Raw genomic sequence first — 19,721 nt, forward strand, 5'->3', positions numbered from 1 at the left:
TGCTATCTCCTAACCATATGATGAGAATTATTTTTAAAGTAACATATGTAGGGAATTAATTTCTCTTCCCAACATTATTCAAGGAAATCACCCTTGCCACCCAGTTTGGCAAATGCTCGTGATGTCTTCCATGTATCTCACTTAAGGACTACCAATGTACAGTATCGATCAATTTCTCTGAATCCAAACAAATGTTACGGATGTTGGGAACGAATGAATGACCAGTTCATACTTTGTTGGACATAATAAACAAGACCTTAAAGAGAATTTGAGTCAACAAACTTGCACTTAAGTCATATGCGTCATCGCATGGATCATCTTATCTAGGTAAGACAGATTACATGCTAACCAACATACTATTTGAGTCTGTTACATTCAACTCTAATGTTCACCAACAAGGTCAATGAGGGCCCGTTCGGTGGTGATGTGATCGACTCTTCATAGGTACTTAGGCGATGTATAATGTAAAAAAAAGTGAATAAATGAATGTTCTTACTATTTAAATCATAGTAGTATCATGCATATACTTACGAAAAGAAAATAACACCTACAAATTCACTGGTCGAAGAAAATAAATGATTGTATATTTATATTTACACAAATCGAGGTGAGATCTAGGAAAAATGCAATTTGTATTTGTACTCTCAAACTAGGAAGAAATCCAATTAAAATGAACAAATTACGGGTACCCGTCCAAGTTCTTCATGCCATAAAGCTACACTCTAAAAGCGTCTTCAAAAGTTGTCTCTCGCTTCAACGTTACGTAACCACGTCCCATACGCTCATCTCAGACAAATATTCAAATAATGACGTCCAACTATTGAATCTGAATCTCAATTAAACTTCGTAAATCACAAAAAAAAAAAAAAAAAAAAAAAAAAACACAGAAATTCAGTAGTTTCATTTGTAGGAATTAAAATTGAAGAGAATTAAGAAAATGGGAAAAGAATGGAATTCAATTCCAATGGAGATCACATATGAAGTATTTGGATGGATTGCTTTCTTTTCTTGGTCTATCAGTTTTTATCCTCAAATTTTCTTGAATTTCCAACGCAAAAGGTTTCAATTCCCTTCTTCCATGTTTATTTTTAGTAATTTTACAGTTGCCGAACTAGGGGACTTACTAGCAGCCTAGCAGGTCATTAAACAAAAATGAAATTATTTTTCCGTCACGCTTATTTGTTTACCTATTTCATTTTAAATATCTTATTTATTTCTTTAGTCTTTGTGTCAAAAGCAAATATAAATAAATGACCGACTACACCTTAATTCATAGGAATCGTCTCATTTTTTACTTTTAGACTATTAATGAAATTGCTTTATTCTATTTTGAATATGATGGGTTTGGTTGCGATTTTTGATTTTGATTTTTGATTTTTGATTTTGAGATTGATCGTGTGTTTGATTTTGTGGTGTGCAGTGTGGTGGGATTGAATTTTGATTTTGTGGTGATGAATTTGACAAAACATAGCACATATTTGATATACAATGCAACTTTGTATTTTAGTTCTGCTGTTCAGAAGCAGTACCGTGATAAGTACGGCCTTAATGAGGTGCTGCTCTCCCCCATCTCTTATTTTTTTTTGTTTCGCTAGAGGTAGCGTTTGGAAACTCTGAATTCATGCATGCAGCGGAATTAACGCTCTGGTTCTTTGACCCACTAGTCACTAGTTTAACATTTCCATCTAGAAAACGGATGCTGCTAGACTGCTCATCAAACCGTCTCAGTTTGCGCTTCTTTTTAAACATTAGCAATGAAATTAAGCTGTTTTGGGGCTTCAAAGCATAAACCAAGAATTACTGTGCTCCTGAAACCATCAATATTGCCGAGTTCTTCAGGCCTGCTTTCACAACTACTGAATTTTATCGTCAGGGATAACAGTGCACTTGAAATGTGGTGAATCCAATTGAATTGCGGAAGTAAACAACGACCAAGCTAAATTTGATCATGCACTGTGTTTCTGCTGAAATAGTTTCCTTTCTTCTCTTTAATATTTCTGGTGGTAGATGATTGATCTGATACCTACGAGGAGTCTTAAAACGCGTCTTTAGCCGCTGGTCTATCCTTTGACTCGTGGGATTGAGTTGTTTTCTGGTGATGACAATTTCAGATGATACCTGTTGCTGCTAATGATGTTGCCTTTTCAGTTCATGCTGTATTAATGACTCTGGTCACATTGTTCCAAATCTATATTTATGAAGTAAGTAGCTAGCTTCGTTTTTCATATTCGTCCCCACTCCCAGTTTTCTATATTTATGAAGTTATTTACTTGATGTATCTCTCTGAAGCGTGGAAGCCAGAAGATCTCAAGGGTTTCTTTCGGAATTGTTTTTGTTGCATGGTGTGCTGCAGCAGTTTGTATTTTTATTGCTTTACCAAGCCAATCTTGGCTTTGGCTGATCTCTGTTTTCAAGTAAGATTTTCTCTTCTTGCAGATATTTTTAGAATTTTGTTTCGCTTCAACTCTTGATGGGTTGATAAGTGAAACTAAAAACTACTCGAGCAAGAGTCACTTTATCATGTAGAAAGCATAGAAAAACTGTTTACGACTACAACAACAACAACAACATCAGAGTCTTAATCCCAAAAAAAAAACTGTTTACGACTATCAATAGATTTTCTGCTTGGATAATTCATAATTAAATTGTTTGCACCTTAATTTCATTATATTTTGGCTCTAGGTTATGATGAAGTAAAGTAGAACGACTCACTAAATTAGAAATGTGCTTCTTTTTCTCGTGAAACAACAAAAATTCGAAGCATTTGGAAACAGTCTCCTTGCGGTGTTGACACCCAGTTTAGGCTGTGTACGTTCAAAACAGAAACTGCCTGAAAAAAAAAGTTCGCCGAAAGTAGACGGTCCCTATAGGAATTCGCTAGTGTATGCGTATTTGTGGCTGGACACCTAAGTGAAACAAAAACCTCCTATAGATGAAATCAGTTTTTTTTTTTTTTTTTTTTTTTTTTTTTTTTTTTTTTTTTTTTTTTTGCAGCGGTGAAATCAGTTAAAAGCTAAGTCAGCTGTTTGATTTAGAAATATCAATTTGCTAAGCCAACTGAAATCTTCTATGTAACAAGTTCACTGCAGTATCTACTGCTTCCCTGCTTTTGAGCAATTGTGCTTGCTTCATTGGACTTTATACAGATAGTGCCTCAGTTTCTGTGTTGTCTTTGTGAGGAATTCTTTTCTAACATTTAAACATGTTTATTTTTATTTTTTTGGTTAATCTTGCAGCACTATTCAAGTCTCGATGACTGTCGTCAAATATATTCCCCAGGTAAGAATTGGCTTCATTTTATGAACCCTTTGTGTACTGATTGCTTTAGACAAACACGAGACTTCTACAACTGAACAAGATTATGCTATTTATATAAGATGTCATCTTACAGTCGCTGACTTCAGTGGCGGATCATCTATGGGATACTTTTAGATACATATGTACCCATAGTTAATTAAAAATCAGACTAAAAGCGACTTGTCAAAGCAAAATTTACTGTCACTCCCCACTCCCGTTCTTTATTCTGGTGAGAACGATAGATTTGGTATGAAGGTATTATTAATATAACGGAAGGATGCCTTCATGGAATAGTTAGGTGAAGCGGATGCTGTGTTCTTTGCTGATTTGTCACCAGGAAATCATATTCATTCAGTTCTACGGTGTTTTGCTTTCCATCCCCTCCATAATGAATTAAGGTTTATTTTCACGATATAGGCATTCATGAACTTCTACCGCAAAAGCACTGAAGGGTTTAGCATAGGAAACATTTTACTGGATTTTCTTGGAGGAGTGACAAATTACGGACAAATGGCTGTGCAGTCTATTGATCAAGGTGAGTTACCCTTCTCGCCTTGGAAAAATGTTCTTGTTTTTTGAGCTGTATTTCCTTCTTGGATGCTCACTCCTGGATTTGCAACAATGTGCTCATGTATCGATATTTTTTGTAGGTTCTTGGGTTAACTTCTATGGAAACATCGGAAAAACCTTATTATCTCTTGTATGAAATTTTCCAATTTCTTTCCCTCAATTTCAATTTAACATTCGCCTGTTGAATTTGCTTGACGGGTTTATGATTTTAAATTTCGATGCAGGTTTCCATATTTTTTGATCTTCTATTTATGATACAACATTATGTCTTATACCGTGGCAAGAAGCCTTCTTTTCTTCCTTCAAAGCTCGACGAGACAAACAAAGAGTCGTTATTACAAACCTCTAATCAAACACCAGGAGACCACCTTGCCTAATAGTCGTAAGCAAGTAGATGAATTGAATTGCGAGGCTGATAGTTTGATAGTAGAACCATAGCTAAGACTGCAACTATCCGATCTTCTTGATCTTGTATATAGCATACTCATTCCTTTCAAGTCATTTCGATACTTTTGTTCGAACTTTCTCTCACATAATTTGAAGAAACGTATAGAATGACGAGATAAAAGGGAGTACAAATTTGTGAATATCATATAGTTCGCTCTTTGGTCTACATTTTTTTTTTTTTTTGATGACGAGGGGTTTAATTTCCCCGGGCACATGCAATACCCTGCAAACCACGTGTGTCAGGTAAGACATCCCTTAGGATGACAGGTAACCGCAGCACTCCCGTGTAGTGAGTCGAACCCGTGACCTCTCAATTTGTTGCCAATTTGCAACACTTTGAAGCCCTCCCGCGCTCCACTACATTCAAGCCACTTTGGTTCTTTGGTCTACTATTACGTAGCTTAAAGTTGGAATTTACAAGTTATTTTCCATTCGTAATTCTCCCATCTTAATGCCTCTTAATTCCCCGTCTAAATGCACAATTTGGAATCCTAAGCTTGCAAGTCCACTTGATCATTTGGACTTTATTTGGGCTTCATTTTCATTTCTTTACCTCTGCATCAACCTAAGTTAGTTTCGTGCTCGGGATTTTCCAATTCTTCCCAAAATGCCCTTCTATGATCAAATCTCGTTTCTTTTAGCCTCGTGAACTCAAGTGCTTGCTAATTTGACGGGAAAAGGCTACCAAGTGCTTCATTTCCTACAAAATGCAATGAATACAAGTAAAAACACCTCGAACACGGAATTAGTTCACAAATATACTTACAGAAGTGCAATAATCAAATAAAACCGAGCTAAAATAGGGACCATTTTAAAGTATATATAAAATGGACCCATCAGTAATGTATCATAAATAAAATATTTAGCATAGTGACTACCTGACCGTTTTAAATTCTAAACTATTTGCCCCTGTATCCAATGGTAGCGTCTGCTATTACGATAATATGACCCGTGCATTTTTTGCACGAGTTTGCTAGTAGCTTACCAAATGAAAAGGTGGACTCTTTGAGGTTCAACATGTAATTCGAAAATTCTCACCATCTTTCGAGACCTTCAACTTTATTAGACAGCTCCCATGCCGGCAACGAAAAATAGGTGCACCATTAGAGCTATATGGATCCTCAACAATGTCGATTCCGTTATCTTCTCCAGGTATTCCTTTCTTATCCTTTAGTTTCACTTCTCATTAACTTCCTTTTCGATCAATGTTCAGTCTTCAATATAGAGCTTTATTTATCAATCAAAATTTAATTCAATTGATGAACAATTATATGCAATTGTTGAACAGGACGTTTCCGACAGCGGAGCGCCGTTGGCGTGCCGCTTTCAAAGCCGAAAATTCGATTGCTTTGAATGCTGATGACGGCGACGATTCTCGTCGTAATGGCGTTCCGCCACCGCTTCCTACTGATTCCGAGTTAACGGAATCGTTTTCGAAGCGAAGGAAAAGGTTGTGTACTTCTCTTTTGTTGTAGTTCAAATTTAATCATAGTTTATTTTCACATGAAATTCACTTTTGTTTAGACTGGTAACCTAGAACTAGGATAACCCTTACTTATGGCCATGGAAGAAAATCTAAGGAGTCGTTTGGTTGATCAAGGAACTTAATTTTCCTAGAGGAACTTCAATTTCATGGGAATTAAGTTCTGCATCCAATTCAGGTGAATTTGACAAAAGTGTTTGGTTGCTCATGTAGGAATTAAATTCCATGGGAACTTCCAATGACCAAGGGGGGGAGTAGGTAAGCCAATTCCTACATCATGTAGGCATTGGAAGTTCTTGGGAACTTCTAATTCTCTCATTCTTCAAAAAATATGGCAACCAAACAACCCATGTTTTTGCAATTCATGGGATTTTCCAATTCCTGTGTTTTTCAAGTGTCAACCAAACAACCCCTAAGTATACTTAGATTGATTCGGACATATTAGGGAAGCAATTCAATGGTATAGAGAATGGAGTAGCTTGTAACTCTCGATCCATGCTAATTAGCTAATGGCTTGGGGTGAGAAATTTGATTAAGCCACTGGTTTGGTTAAAATAATAAGATCCAAGGACGTGCAACAAGAAAAAATAATGACAAAAATAGAACGCGCTGAAGATTGGCTTAACGTTGTAGGACATTGTAATTTTGCATAAGTTACCTTGTAAATCCGATTAACCAACTTCAAGCTGGTAAATGTTTAGTGCGAAGCTCAATTTTACCATCTTGGATTTGGTGCATCAAATTTACAAGCTAATCATTCCATGTGACAATTTCTTCCAAAGCTTAATCAATATTTATCCGTTTGTTTAGGTCGTATTGTGATTTTTATCCCTCACGTTAAAAAATTGTGGATCCGATGGTTTTAGAGGCAACCAATGACTTTTAAAAACCAATAGTGGTAAGTGATTAGTTTGGATTTTTAAGCTATTAAAATTTTGTTTGTTTAGGATGGATCAAGTGTTGTTTAGGGAAGTGGTCATCTTAGATAGATGTCTTCGACACTGAGTAATAAATTCTACTATCATCGAAGGATACATGACAAATCAAAAAATGTGTGTCTTATACCATGGTGTAATGGCACATGATTCTAGCTTCTTATTGTAGCTAATAGAGTAAATTGAGGGCAAATCATTTTGCTTTTTGAGGGAGAGATAATTTTAACCGTAAGGATCGAATTTGGTCTAATAGTAACAATAATAATATTAATAATAATAATAATAATAATAATAATAATAATAATAATTTTCTACCTCTCTATATCTTCTAAGCATGTGTATACATGAATTTTGAGCCTCTGAATTCTTTGTCTACCATAATTCTTTTTACGGGTTCTGATGGCCAAAACTTAATTTTATTGTACTGCAATAGTGAGGGATCTGCTCGGGGCCATGGGTTACGTATGGCTGACTCATTAAAGGGATCAGATTCTTGGGTTGATGATCCAATCATGCGCCATATCATAAGTCTGAATCTTAGTCGCGAAGAAGGAAAAGACGACTTGCTGTGGCCATTAATTCTTCATGTTAAAGGACCCTATTGTGTCTTGTTATTGCCTTCAGTGGAGCCTCGGCATTTGAAAGCATACGAGAGACTATATAAGAGATCTGACTGTGGGACAGCCATTGGTGTGGATCCTAATTTATCCTCCTTACTGCTTGATCTTCCATCCATCACAGGGTATGTCAACCTGCTAATATGGTGATGTTTGCATTTTGTGCTTTTCTTGGTTATACACAAGCTGTTGTGACTGGAGTTCTGATCCGTCTATTTACATTGTGTCTGCTTATATATATATGGACAACTTTGAGCCATCGTCTTATTATTCCTCTGAATTACTTGGACATGTATTCTTTTGCGTACTTCCTTTCCACGATTCAAGGAAATTTACCCAAAAGACATCTATGTGTGTGTGTGCCTTGTTGGCATTCACCAGTTTTAGAAATGTTTTTGAGTCTATTATGCAGTTTCGTACTTTCCCTGTATCCCTTAATATTTTGTTCTTTGTTCTCTATCTGAAAGTTATTCACTACATTCAACCACTTTACTCTGCCAAGGGTGGGAAGCACTGAGAGCCACTGAGGCATTGCGGCAATTTGTGGGCGACATGTCTTCTTGCGCATCCCCGTGCCAAAACAATGTCTTTTGCTCTGGACATCCCTGAAGAGCGGGGGATTTCGTTTTTTTTTTTCTTTGCTGATTCCTCTCATTTTATAGGAACTTTTGTACCAGAAACTTTGATAAAAGAAAACCTTTATTGAACGGCCATTTCTAATGGGCATCTTTTTTAGGCGGGTCACCACCCCCGGCCCCAAGTCAAACTAGTGCCCGCCTAATCTCCGATTTTTTAATCTCCTAAGATCAGAATATCATGTGTTTTAAAGTAGTAAATTAAAAAAAGAGGGTTAGTAGTTTAGTACCCAAGCTAAGCATGCGTGGAATACATATGCTAAACGCTCTTGGTTACTCCACCTTCACACTTTCTTATGGATGAAGATCCGAGGCTATTGAGCATGATTCTATATCACTAACTATTATTGGGTATTGTGAGTACTCGAGATAAAAAATAACCATCCCTACACCCTATCTGTTTATCTTATAAGTTTCCTGAAAAGTGTCTTGGGTACTGAGATTAATATATATGGTACCCTCTGAATGCGTTTAGGTGAAACTTTTTATTGTATCAGGTACAATTATTTCTAGTAGATTGCTGAAGCTAGATTTTTGGTTATTAAACTTGGCAGGGCATGTATGGTGGCACATCTCATTGGCGATATTATCATGGGTGATATTGTGGAACCTGAAATAGCTGTTAATCAGGCTCCTTCAGTAGGAGGGCTGCTAGATTCATTAACTGGCAGCATTGGGATAACTGGTATCTCGGCAAGGGCCAAACCAGCAGCTGCTTCAGTCACAGCTTCCCCTGCCTCCTCTGCTTCTACCATGTCAGATGCTCCAAAAGCTGGCTCAAGGCCTCTAGATAAAGATGTTTTACATTCTTTTATCAGCAGTTCTATGCCATTTGGTTGGTCTCCTTTTTATCTTCAGGAATCATGCTAGATTTGCGGATGATTATGAAGGTTTACAATAACAACAACATTACCACAACATTACCGCAGTGTGTCAAGTACTCCAATTGTATTAAATCTCAGTTTGGTCATGGTCGCGGTATCGATTGTTGCGGCCTAATCTTGCTAGTTGCGACCAATATCGCCTCAAAATACGGCAATATGTGATCGCAATAACCTTCAAAACCTTGAAAACTTGGTCGCTACTCATGTCGAAGTCGATATTTTATACCAAGACACTCCTGCAAATGGTAGGGTAGGGGGAGTTTGATGTAAGCAGCCTAATACCCTTGTTAACAACATAGTGAGCCTGTTTCCGGATTACCCAAAATGAAAATTGCATCGAGAATTGCATTGAATGAATATGCGTGTGTTATTATTGTATTAATGCTCATTTGTTTTATGTCCAGGTACTTTGTTGGATCTCAACTACTTCAATTTTTCTGCTATTAAGCTGAATGGCTTTTCTTCTTTAGACGTGCCACCTGCTGATGCAAAGCAGCCAGCATGGAAGCCATATCTTTACAGAGGCAAACAGAGAATGCTACTCACAATTTGTGAAACAATCAATGCTGCCATGTATGATCGTGATGAGATCCCTGATAGTATTTCAGTTGCAGGCTTAGTTAACTGTAGAGCAGAGCTGGAGGGTTTGCCTGATGTTTCTTTCCCCTTATCAGGCCTCAACAATTCACATATTGAGGTATTATCATTCCATCCATGTGTTCAAGTTCCTGAGCACGGTTTAGATAAGCAGGCTCTCATGTTTTCACCACCTTTTGGCAATTTCACTTTAATGCGTTACATGGCTTCCTGTAACCTCGGACCTCCAATTAAAGGATTTTATCAGCTCTCAATGGTTTCAGAAAATGAAGGCGCGTTTCTCTTTAAACTACGACTTATGGATGGTTATAAGGCTCCTCTAACGATGGAATTCTGTACCATCACAATGCCATTTCCTCGAAGAAGGGTGGTCTCTTTCGAAGGGACACCTTCTATCGGAACTATATCCTTTACAGACCACTCAATTGAATGGAAAATTATAGTCAGCGGTAGAGGAATTACGGGAAAGAGTGTTGAGGCTATGTTTACTGGAACAGTTAAATTTGCACGATTACAGACTCAAAAATCGTTCTCATCAGTGAGAGGTGCTATGATTGATGAAGATAGTGATGATGAAACAGAAAATTCGAGTAATATGGTAAATATTGAGGAGCTATTAGAGGAGAAGATGAGAAAGGATCTTCCACCTGTAGAGTTAGAGGAGCCATTTTGTTGGCAAGCGTATGATTATGCTAAAGTAAGTAGACCCAACTCCAGAATTCTAGAAGAATCTACTGCCTTTGTCAGGGATAATGCCCCTGCTCTATTTTGTTTATGCGTGAATGCTAGTTTTTTGCCATAACTCTAAAAACGTGTGTTCTTGCGTCTTATTGATTTAGACTTTCCTATGAAAGTCTGAAGTTCACTAAATAGTCGCTCCACTTGAAATCATGGTTGCGTCAATTCAATATGAATATGTTATATCTGATTCCCATTTCGCTCTTGACAATATCTGATATATGTGTTTTTTAAGCAAGCTCCACCATAGAATATGCTTGAAGGCTCGAACTAACTTGTGATTTATTGGGGGCTGAACAAATCCAGTACCCAACCTGAAATAACATTAATTTGGATGCTTTAACCAGTATGCTAATAGTATGTGAGATTGCAACACTTATTTGCCATGTTCGTCTTCACTCAAATACCATATTTCAAAATTTTGTGTTGCATGGACTAAATTTTCATGTTGCCAAGAAAGGTTTAAGCAAAATTGCTTATTCTTTCATTTATCGTATTTTCTTATTAACTAGTACTCCTCTAATCTAATATGGTGTATCAAATTCATCATGTTTCAAGCATCACAAGTGTTTCTTGGTGCTATCTAACACCCTCCTTTTCAAATAACTCTTAGTTGCTTCTTCCAATTCTCTCTTTGTAAAAGAGACGTAAGTGTTGTAATTTGGGAAAAAATTTGGCACACGTTACTGCTTGTGAATAGAGATATTTAGTGATTTGTCTCTCATTCCTATGATATATAGTAGGATTTCCTTGGCATGTCATGTTACTTTAACCCTTGAGACATCACAGGCATCCTTCAAGATCATGGGGACATCACTTTCTGGAATGTCCGTTGACACAAAATCTGTAAGTTACCCGTTTTATATCTTTCTTCTTTCTGTTTGGCACTACAATAGTGAGAATCAACGAAAATTCACCTTTTGCTTACCAAGCTATACCTCCGTGGCCTATGCATTACCCCAATCAACCTGCATGCTACTGCTTCTGTATGTCTATATTACACTCTCACAGCGGGTTCTCTTGTTTCTCTGTGTAAGTGAACACCTGTATCACCAAGATAGACCATATGTACCAGTTATTTGCATCACTGTTTCACATTCTCTATGTATTCTGAGTTTGAAAGTGGGGGCATCCATGTCTGCTCGAAAAGGTTTTCCAGTCCCTACTTTCTTTGAAGTATCTTAATTCGTAACTTTATACCATACCAAAATACCCACTATTTGGGAAGACAGTATCATCGGTGCGCTATACTGCCATGCACATCTCACTTAGACAGACCCTTGATGTGGAAAATGCAGTTCCTAATATCGCTTCTTTCATTAACATTGGTTTGGTATTGTTATTTTGTTGGATTGTATTCTCTCTCATTGTTTTGCTTGCTTTTGGATCAGATCATTATCTATCCTGCTGTTAAAGCGCCTATTGAGTTTTCTACTCAGGTAACCCTTTCTGTATTTTCGACTTTATTAATGGCATAAAGTTATCTTATGAAAGCTTTCAGGTTTTAGCTTGTCAATGCATTGCATGCAATAAAAGACTAGTATGATTGGGAATGTGTTTCTGAGATTTGGAATCTATATTGACTCATATTAACAACCTTCCCTTTTTCAGTAACATGAAACCGCTGGAAACAGAACTATATCAATCATATTCTTTCTTGTGTAGTTGGAAAGGCTTGGCTAACTTCTAAAGTGTTAACCGTTAAGATAGTTTACAACTACTTGAAATCCCGGGTTAGGACTTTAGGGGTTACATGGATCTCCATTGTTTTTTTAAAGAGGCACTACTCTGTAGTCTGTATTGGCCATTGTTGTATTAGGATCTAAGTGCCTCTTCGGTTTGGATCTTTGGGATATGTTTTACAACATGAGATGAATTAAATCTTCCAGACTCTTATAACCATTCAGTACAGAACTCCTTGCGTCGCAGTCTGGCAGTCAAGAGACTCAAGACTTGACATTTTTCTTTCGGAACAATTTTTATGGGTGGACATGTAGTCGGGCTAGGGAGTACACTCATTCTCCGTCACACAACACGTCTGAAAGGATACATATCCATAGCAATTGGGTGGACCAAATAGAATAAGTAAACTGTTGGTTGTGATGAGCCAACTAGAAATATGTACACTATTGGTCGTAATTGACGAAAATGGAATTTTTATATTATTGGCAGTGAGACACAAAAACGAAATACTCCCTCCTATTCACTATATTCTTCCCCTTTTCTTTTTGCACAAGGAATAAGAAACCGATTTTGGACCACACAAAACACACTACCCCATATGTAATTTAATTTGGACCACACAAATCAACCCAAAAAAGGAAATAGGGAAGAAAACCCGAATAATCTGAATAAGGAAATAGGGAGGAAAATGGTGAATAGGAGGGAGTACGTTCATAAACTAGTGGATGAATGTGGCAACTATTAGATTGGACAAAGAGCTTGTCGTGTTTAAAGTGAAATACTGTCCTGGGGTGGTGAGGAAATGCGAACAAGTCGGCACTTAACAGGCATATGAGGATGAATTAGAACCCATTGCAGCTGGGTGAAATATGAATGTGGCTTCCATTGAGGCAATCTTCTTCCTAGAAGGCCATCCATTACTACATGTCTACATTCACGTATTCCGAGTTATAGTTAATGATGCAATTTTTATTCGTTTTGTTTGGATATATATTTATAAGGTGATTTACATCTCACTCCAATGATGTAGGTATCATCTGGGGAGTACATTTTATGGAATACTCTAGGGAAATGCCCATCTGCTGCAATGCCGAAGCCGAAGGACTGACATCAGCAAATTACGGTGTTTTCCTCTCCCAGAATATAGCATCAAAGAGCCGCGATGCTAACCACTTGCAGGCGAATGCATTGACTATTAGCGGCTGGACAGACCAGTTTCGGGGGACAATTGGAAGAACAGTGCTTGCAGCATCCGAGTATATTGTGTACTTGTAGTTGCAAATGGTTGTAAATTTCATGTATTTGCACGGAAAGGCATTTTTGTAGCGCATGTGAAACGGAAAATAGGGGACCGATAAGTCCTACACAATGACTTTCCGATATAATAAAAGAAAATATTCACTAAATTGTTTTCATTTTTTTTTTTTACCGTGGAACGCTATGTCTAGAGTGCAGATTAGTAGTCCTGCATTTTCAGGCACTTCATATGGCAAAGCTCGGAACATCTTTTTCGGGACTGTGGTCTCGCTAACAGGCTCTGGGCAGGTTCGGTGCTAGGAATCAGGGTGGAAAATGCTGGTGGTATTCCCATTTCGGAATGGATCTATGATTGGATTAGGTATTTGTCCAATAGTGAAGGGGGCGAAGGCAAAACTATCATGTTTGTGGCACTTTTGTGGGGATTATGGACTCTACGAAACAATGTCATATTTCAAGAGTTGGTCTTGAACCCACATACGATTAGGGGGTGCTTCTATAATACTGTCAAGGAGAAAGTACAGTTACTATGTAACTCTTCACATGCTAAGCAACCCCTTCTGCAGCGGGGTAACTCTGAGGAGGGCTCGAACCAAGAGGATAGAGAGGCCATTCGTAATGGCCACCCCGTCAACCTTATAGGACACTACAATAGTTGTAATGTGATACATGTCAAAGTGGATGCTAGCTGGTTACGAAACTTTAGAGCGGCGGTCGGCTGGGTGGTTTTTGATCATACGGGGAAGGATATAGAGAGAAGACGGGTGCGCCTCAACGCTGAATCGGCCTTGCAAGCAGAAGCGCTCGGGGTGAGAGAGGTATTGGTATGGGCACAGGCACAGAGGATCCTACACGTAAGCGTATCGTCTGATTGTTTGCAGCTTATCAACCAGATTGCAGGAGTTGACAAGGAAGATCACAATATTGCTGGAATCCTGAAGGATATTCGTGACCGAATTAGCTTCTTCCATTGTTTCAGTCTTAATTTTATTCCGCGACGTCTCAATAGTTTAGCGCGTAGGTACATTGGCCCTGCGAATGTAAAAACCTTTCTTTCACAATTTGTCAAAAAAAAAAAAAAAAAAAAAAAAAAAAAAAAAAAAAACATATGGCAAAGCTCAAATTCTGTACATCAAATCGCATTCATCTTATTTGATAAGTCTAGGGATCTTCGAGTTCTTTTTTGTATTGATAATAGTTGGCACTTTTGCACACTATAATTGTAGACTAAATTAGTTTTGTTATTATATAATCCATTTTTTTTTTTTTTGAGTCTAAGCCATAAAGGCGAATTTGTTGCTAACGGGATTTGAACCCAGGTTTTGAGTACCACCCTCGTAACTTTACTAGATATACTAGCTGACATTTGTATAGCATCTTTGTATGGTAGGGTAAACCGAAATTAATGTACCTTTTACAACTTGTTTCGTATTGTAGGGTAAAAAACATCAATAAAGTAAGCTACTTCCGGAGATTTTGACAAGAAAAAGGCGAGGTATAATGCCACCGCAGATTGATAACGCCACAAAGTTTAGTGCTCCAGAAAACAAACTAAACACATGATAACAAATACTGTATATCAGTAGACAAGTAACAACATTTTATCATCAAAGATGCACACTAGATGTAGAACATTACTTATACAGTATACTTGTATATACAGGCAAAGCCTTCCTTCGTAATCTAAATTTTCGGAAAAATAAATCGTTTTCCTGCTCGTCAACTGATCTCAACCAGAACGAAACATTAATCTTGAACAAGAATGGTATGAGCGTACACAGTAAGCGACTATCCTTCCTAAACACTAAACAGGGTTGCAGTTCAAAGCGAAGTGATGAAGTCACACTTCGCTCAAAACACAAACCTTCAAATAAAACTTGGCATGAACTCAATCTGACAAAACAGGCAAAACCCAGATTAGAAGCCAAATGATCTTTTGTAAGGCGGTTTTTCACTAAGATAGTGTAAGTATGTTGTTTACCCGAATACCTCTGAATTTTTTTTAACTAACTCCGTCTTAGAGGTATTTGGGTATTTAACAAGAGGTTTTACGTAATGCTCAGTGTAAAATCGCCTTACATATAGATTTATGGATCAGAAAGAACCTCGTTCTTGTCCAGAGTATATTCGTCACAGACAGCCATGGCATTTCTATGTGCAAAACGGTGTTTGGCTGAAATTATATGTAACCGCGATGGTCCTTGAATCTTAGATCAGCCAGGACTGATGCATTTCTTGTAGTTGGTCCTCGGGGTTGACTGTGCTCGCTAATGACAACTCATGGATATCAGTTAGCATCCAATCTTCGCCTGTTTGACCACCGAGAACGATAGCCCTCGTGCCTCCAACTACACAAGTACTATGGCCCCATGCAAACCTAGGAGGCCGACCTGGTACATTTAGTATCCTCCATGTTGGTTTCTCTTCGGTAGGATCTAGAAGATAGAGCTGTGAAGCCGAATGAAGTCCTGCCACCGAACCACCAAATACTAAGATTCTTCCCCCTGGGAGGCTTACTGCAACATGGTCCAACCTGGGAGGAGGAGCAACGCCACCCGGGTTCCCGCTACCTGGCATCCCACTTCCAGTCACACACTGCCAGCTGGGCTCATCCTCACTCAAGTCCATTGTGTAAACATCGCTCGAACGGAACCGAAGGGGTCCACTCTTGGCCAATCCCCCAAACATCAAGATTTTCCTTCCACCATAAACAGACAAAGTGTGGCCAAGGCGAGAAGGTGGTGCCCACGCGACAGGAATTTCTCGCCAAGTAGGTTTATCCATCGATAGATCGAGCTGAAAAGTGTCACTTAGGAGAACACCGGGATCCGCACATCCCCCGGAAACAATCAACTTGCTCCCATCTAGGGTGCACGAGCTGTGCCATGACCTAGGAAGAGGCGGGCCCAATCCCGAGATTTCACGCCAGGTTGGTTGCTTGGCATCCAAATCGAGAACAAAAACGTCATTAAGAAGTCCTTGAGTTCCACAGCCTCCGAATACAACCAGGTTTGAATCATTCACACAGGACAGTGTATGGCCCCACCGCCCAGGAGGAGGAGATCCCACTTTGATATGACGCCATTCTGGGTTACTAGCATTCAAATCCAGCACAAAGGTGTCGTTCATTGGCTCCATGTTGACTCCCTCTCCACCAAATAAGACGACCCGATTTCCGACTGCACAAGCACTGAAGTTACACCGAGAGGGCTCCACCGCACCACCAACAGTCACCTTCCTCCATGCTGCTGCTTCAAGAGTTGTCAGTTCTCGAGCCAACCGTCCCCACCCAAGTCTCTTTGTCCCAGGAACAGCCTCTAGAACACTTGTTGTTTCCTGGCCCCATGCATTTTGACAAACCATTCTCCAAAGATCTTCGTTTTTGGACAGAGCATAAAGACGCCTACAGACCGAACCCACAGCAGCAAAATCTCTCGGTGTCAGCCGCGAAAATATCTTCAGTGCAAGGACTTCATCATTAAGTTGTAAAAGCCCACAAAGCCCAAGACCAACAACCCGGTCACGTGATTTGAGAGGTGGATATGTTGGAAGGCTGGACTGTAATAGATCAGATGACCTCTTTGATTCCTTTGCAGAAAAGCTAGGAAACGGGCCTAGATCAACATTAGTTTCCAATAACAACTGAATACCAATATAATGGGTTATAATTTCATCGTCACCATATATAGGCACCAATCGCAATCTGTTCATCATAGGACAACCATCTTTCCTAAAATTTAACAATTCACCTTGAAACTCGATCCCATCTTCCAGGCACCTCCTTATTTCTGCAACGACAATAGAGTCTACCAACGGATGTCTTCTTTTAGCAAAAGGGCCTCTACATTGCAGAAACCGGCTGCAGTACACAATAACCAGTGTAAATATCAATTACAGGCGGCCATTGTATGTCACGAAATAGAAATCATAACAATCATGCATTATAGTGGAAAGATTTCTTTAACACGTCCGGCAGAAAATTCCAAGGACATTATTATGTAATACTTGTATATTTTAAGTTTTCGCGATTATCTCACTTGTACCCCTATAATACTTAGTTTTCTCACTTGTACCCCTCTTTTTGTGCAAAAAAACTTTGATCGTCACAACTCTTAACTACAACAGAAAATGCTCATAACCCAGATCTTTTTCATAATGATACTGCTTTTCTCACATGTATGAGACCAGTATAATTTATAAAGTTTGTAGAAACTGACTGCCGGCCAGAAAAATTCACACCAATGTACTCATGAAGAGAATGTCTCAGGTCTCAACATATCAAACAATCTTCCCCTTCTTTCTCGCAATCAAGAGAAAAGAACAAAACTTTCCTCAAAAATTGCAATAACCCACAATCACAAAATATGCTCAGAAGAGTCAGAACCCAACACCCAAACATCACCAAATTTAAGCACTTAGGTCCCGTTCTTTTTGACAGAAACTTTCTTAACTGAACTTATAGCACCTGACCTCACCTGAAGTGAACTGAAATTAAGTCCAAGAAAACATGGTATTACTTCCTTTATCTCAATAAAGGCACTCAGATCCAAGCTTTCCATCAATGATTGCAGAAACCCGGAAAACAAACATAATAGTATGCTCATTTCAGTGTATTCATCAACGAAACACCTCCTTCTTTTCCCAAATATACAGTTTATTTCGTAAAGTTCAGAGCTTTCCTTCACAAAATTCAAAAAACCGCGCATAAATTGAGCTCAAGTCTTAATAGAAAACTAACAATACCCCTTCCATATTTCTCGCAATTATTAGTTCTTAAGAAAACCATCCCTTCACAAATTGCACAGACCCTAGAAAACCCCACATCAAAATTAAGCTCAATACTCAAATACCCAACAACAATCACTGAATTCAAAACCAAATTAAACCTTCAGCAATATCCGTCTTAAGATAAAAACGGGTCAAATACAATCCCACTGCATATAGAGGACAAACTTTTTTATTAATCCCTAGGTATCTCCTTTTATAGCATCTATCATACTTAGACCCGTTTTATATTTAAGACGGAAATTGTTGTCTTAAACAAGAATTTGTGCACAAGATAAATCTTTCCACTAAAAAAACCCACATCACAAAATGCTCAAAACACACAATAAACAACACTAAAAAGCAACAATCAATGAATCAAAGCAGAAAATAACATAAAGAAATGATTAAAAAAAAAGTACCAATTTCGACCAAGAATTTCTTCAGCTTTATAACCAGAAACCATTTCAAAGACGGAATTAACATAAATGATAGGATGATCAGGCTCTAACGCATCCGTAACGACGAAACCACACGGCGTCGTTTGAATCAGATTACCCACAGGAAACGGCACACCTCCTTGTCCATCATTCAATAAAAATCCCCCAAATACTTCATCTTCTTCTAAACTTTCTTCAGAACTACTATCCCATTCCATCATATCTTAGCTTAATTCAACAAATTAGGTATATGGGTATCTATTATTTCACCCCATATGAAAAGGGTAGCTTCCAAAAATAAGATTAGAATTGATAATAATTGGATTTGAGTGGAATTAAATTGAATTGGGGATTAGGGTTCTTGAGGAAAAGAAGTATGGAGTATGAAGTAATGTGTTGTGTTGTTGGGTGTAATAACAAACAAGAGTTTTAATTGAGAGGATCAAATTTATTAGGTTGGTGAAAGTAACGAATGTGGTGATTTATGCGAGTGTGCGACACGTATGTACTTCTCTTATCTCATAGTACAATCTTCTTGTTACTTCTGTCTTTTTGATCACGGGTAACTAACTAGTACGGAGTAACTACTACCGATTAGAAGCAACTAGTAGATCCGGTAAACGGGACAATCGGTTCGGCTAATTTGGATCGAGTCAGCTCGGATCTAGCATATTATCTGATTAGTTCAGGTCTGGTCAAGTTGATTCGGGTTTCGGCTGTTTTTCGGATATATTGGTCGGGTCAGTTTCGGGTCAAGCGAGTTGGGTTATTCGGGTTCAGGTCATTTTCGGGTCATTGATTAAGAGAAAAAAAGATACATTTAGGGTGTGTTTGGATTGAGTGATTTGGAGGGAAAAAAAGGGAGGGAGAATAGAGAATTCAAAATCTCTTGTTTGAATAACAAATGAGGGTGGAGGGAAATGAAGGGGGGGATATAAAAAGATTCATTTCTTCTCCTTCAAGTCTAATCAAAATCTTTCCATAATAGGCAAGATTTGAAAAGATCCAAACACACCCTTAGTGATATTACCTATTTTTAGTTTAGTTTTGATAATTGATTCTTTATTTTTAACGTAAATAATATCAAGTGTGCTTTTAAATTAGTCATTTCAAGCCTTTTTTGGTCAATTAGAGTTATATTTTCTCGGGTCATTTTTGGGTCGGGTCATGTTCCGATCGGGTCAGGTCAATTTAAGTTTCAAGTCACATGGGAAGGTTGTAATTTGTGTCAATTTTGAATCTCGGGTTAGCATTCTCGAGTCGGACTAGTTTTGTCATGTCTAATGTCAAATTAGTGTTTTTTTTTTAAGATATTTGCCTTTAGATAAGGTATTGATAGAAAACTAAAATTCAATTAATTTGTTTATCAAATGT

At 38.2% G+C, this 19,721-nt stretch overlaps 3 protein-coding genes across 4 annotated transcripts; 2 read left to right on the forward strand and 1 right to left on the reverse strand.

Annotated features, from left to right (window-relative positions):
- The first annotated feature begins 754 nt into the window (after window positions 1-754).
- LOC141597238 (cystinosin homolog) lies at window positions 755-4,454 on the forward strand. Its single transcript, XM_074417614.1, has 8 exons — window positions 755-1,059; window positions 1,421-1,553; window positions 2,112-2,201; window positions 2,290-2,414; window positions 3,237-3,279; window positions 3,715-3,832; window positions 3,948-3,997; window positions 4,092-4,454. Exons 1-8 carry the CDS (start codon window positions 938-940, stop codon window positions 4,242-4,244), a joined length of 834 nt encoding a protein of 277 aa, XP_074273715.1. The 5' UTR covers window positions 755-937; the 3' UTR covers window positions 4,245-4,454.
- Window positions 4,455-5,298: 844 nt separating this feature from the next.
- Window positions 5,299-13,292, forward strand: LOC141597239 (AP-5 complex subunit mu). Its single transcript, XM_074417615.1, has 8 exons — window positions 5,299-5,466; window positions 5,603-5,764; window positions 7,166-7,474; window positions 8,539-8,819; window positions 9,273-10,162; window positions 10,993-11,049; window positions 11,595-11,642; window positions 12,917-13,292. The coding sequence occupies exons 1-8, from the start codon at window positions 5,390-5,392 to the stop codon at window positions 12,992-12,994; spliced, it is 1,902 nt and encodes a 633-aa protein (XP_074273716.1). The 5' UTR covers window positions 5,299-5,389; the 3' UTR covers window positions 12,995-13,292.
- Window positions 13,293-14,748: 1,456 nt separating this feature from the next.
- On the reverse strand, window positions 14,749-18,965 carry LOC141597240 (adagio protein 1-like). Of its 2 annotated transcripts, XR_012522726.1 has the most exons (3): window positions 18,330-18,769; window positions 15,249-17,002; window positions 14,749-15,036 (listed from the first exon to the last, which is right to left on the reverse strand). XR_012522726.1 is itself a non-coding variant. In XM_074417617.1 (2 exons), the coding sequence occupies exons 1-2, from the start codon at window positions 18,566-18,568 to the stop codon at window positions 15,352-15,354; spliced, it is 1,890 nt and encodes a 629-aa protein (XP_074273718.1). In that variant the 5' UTR covers window positions 18,569-18,965; the 3' UTR covers window positions 14,749-15,351. The 2 variants fall into 2 exon arrangements, 1 of the variants encoding a protein (XP_074273718.1); XM_074417617.1 differs by having other exon boundaries at window positions 14,749-17,002; window positions 18,330-18,965.
- Window positions 18,966-19,721: the final 756 nt, after the last annotated feature.

Source organism: Silene latifolia, chromosome 8 (assembly GCF_048544455.1).
Source record: "Silene latifolia isolate original U9 population chromosome 8, ASM4854445v1, whole genome shotgun sequence".
NCBI lineage: Eukaryota > Viridiplantae > Streptophyta > Magnoliopsida > Caryophyllales > Caryophyllaceae > Silene > Silene latifolia.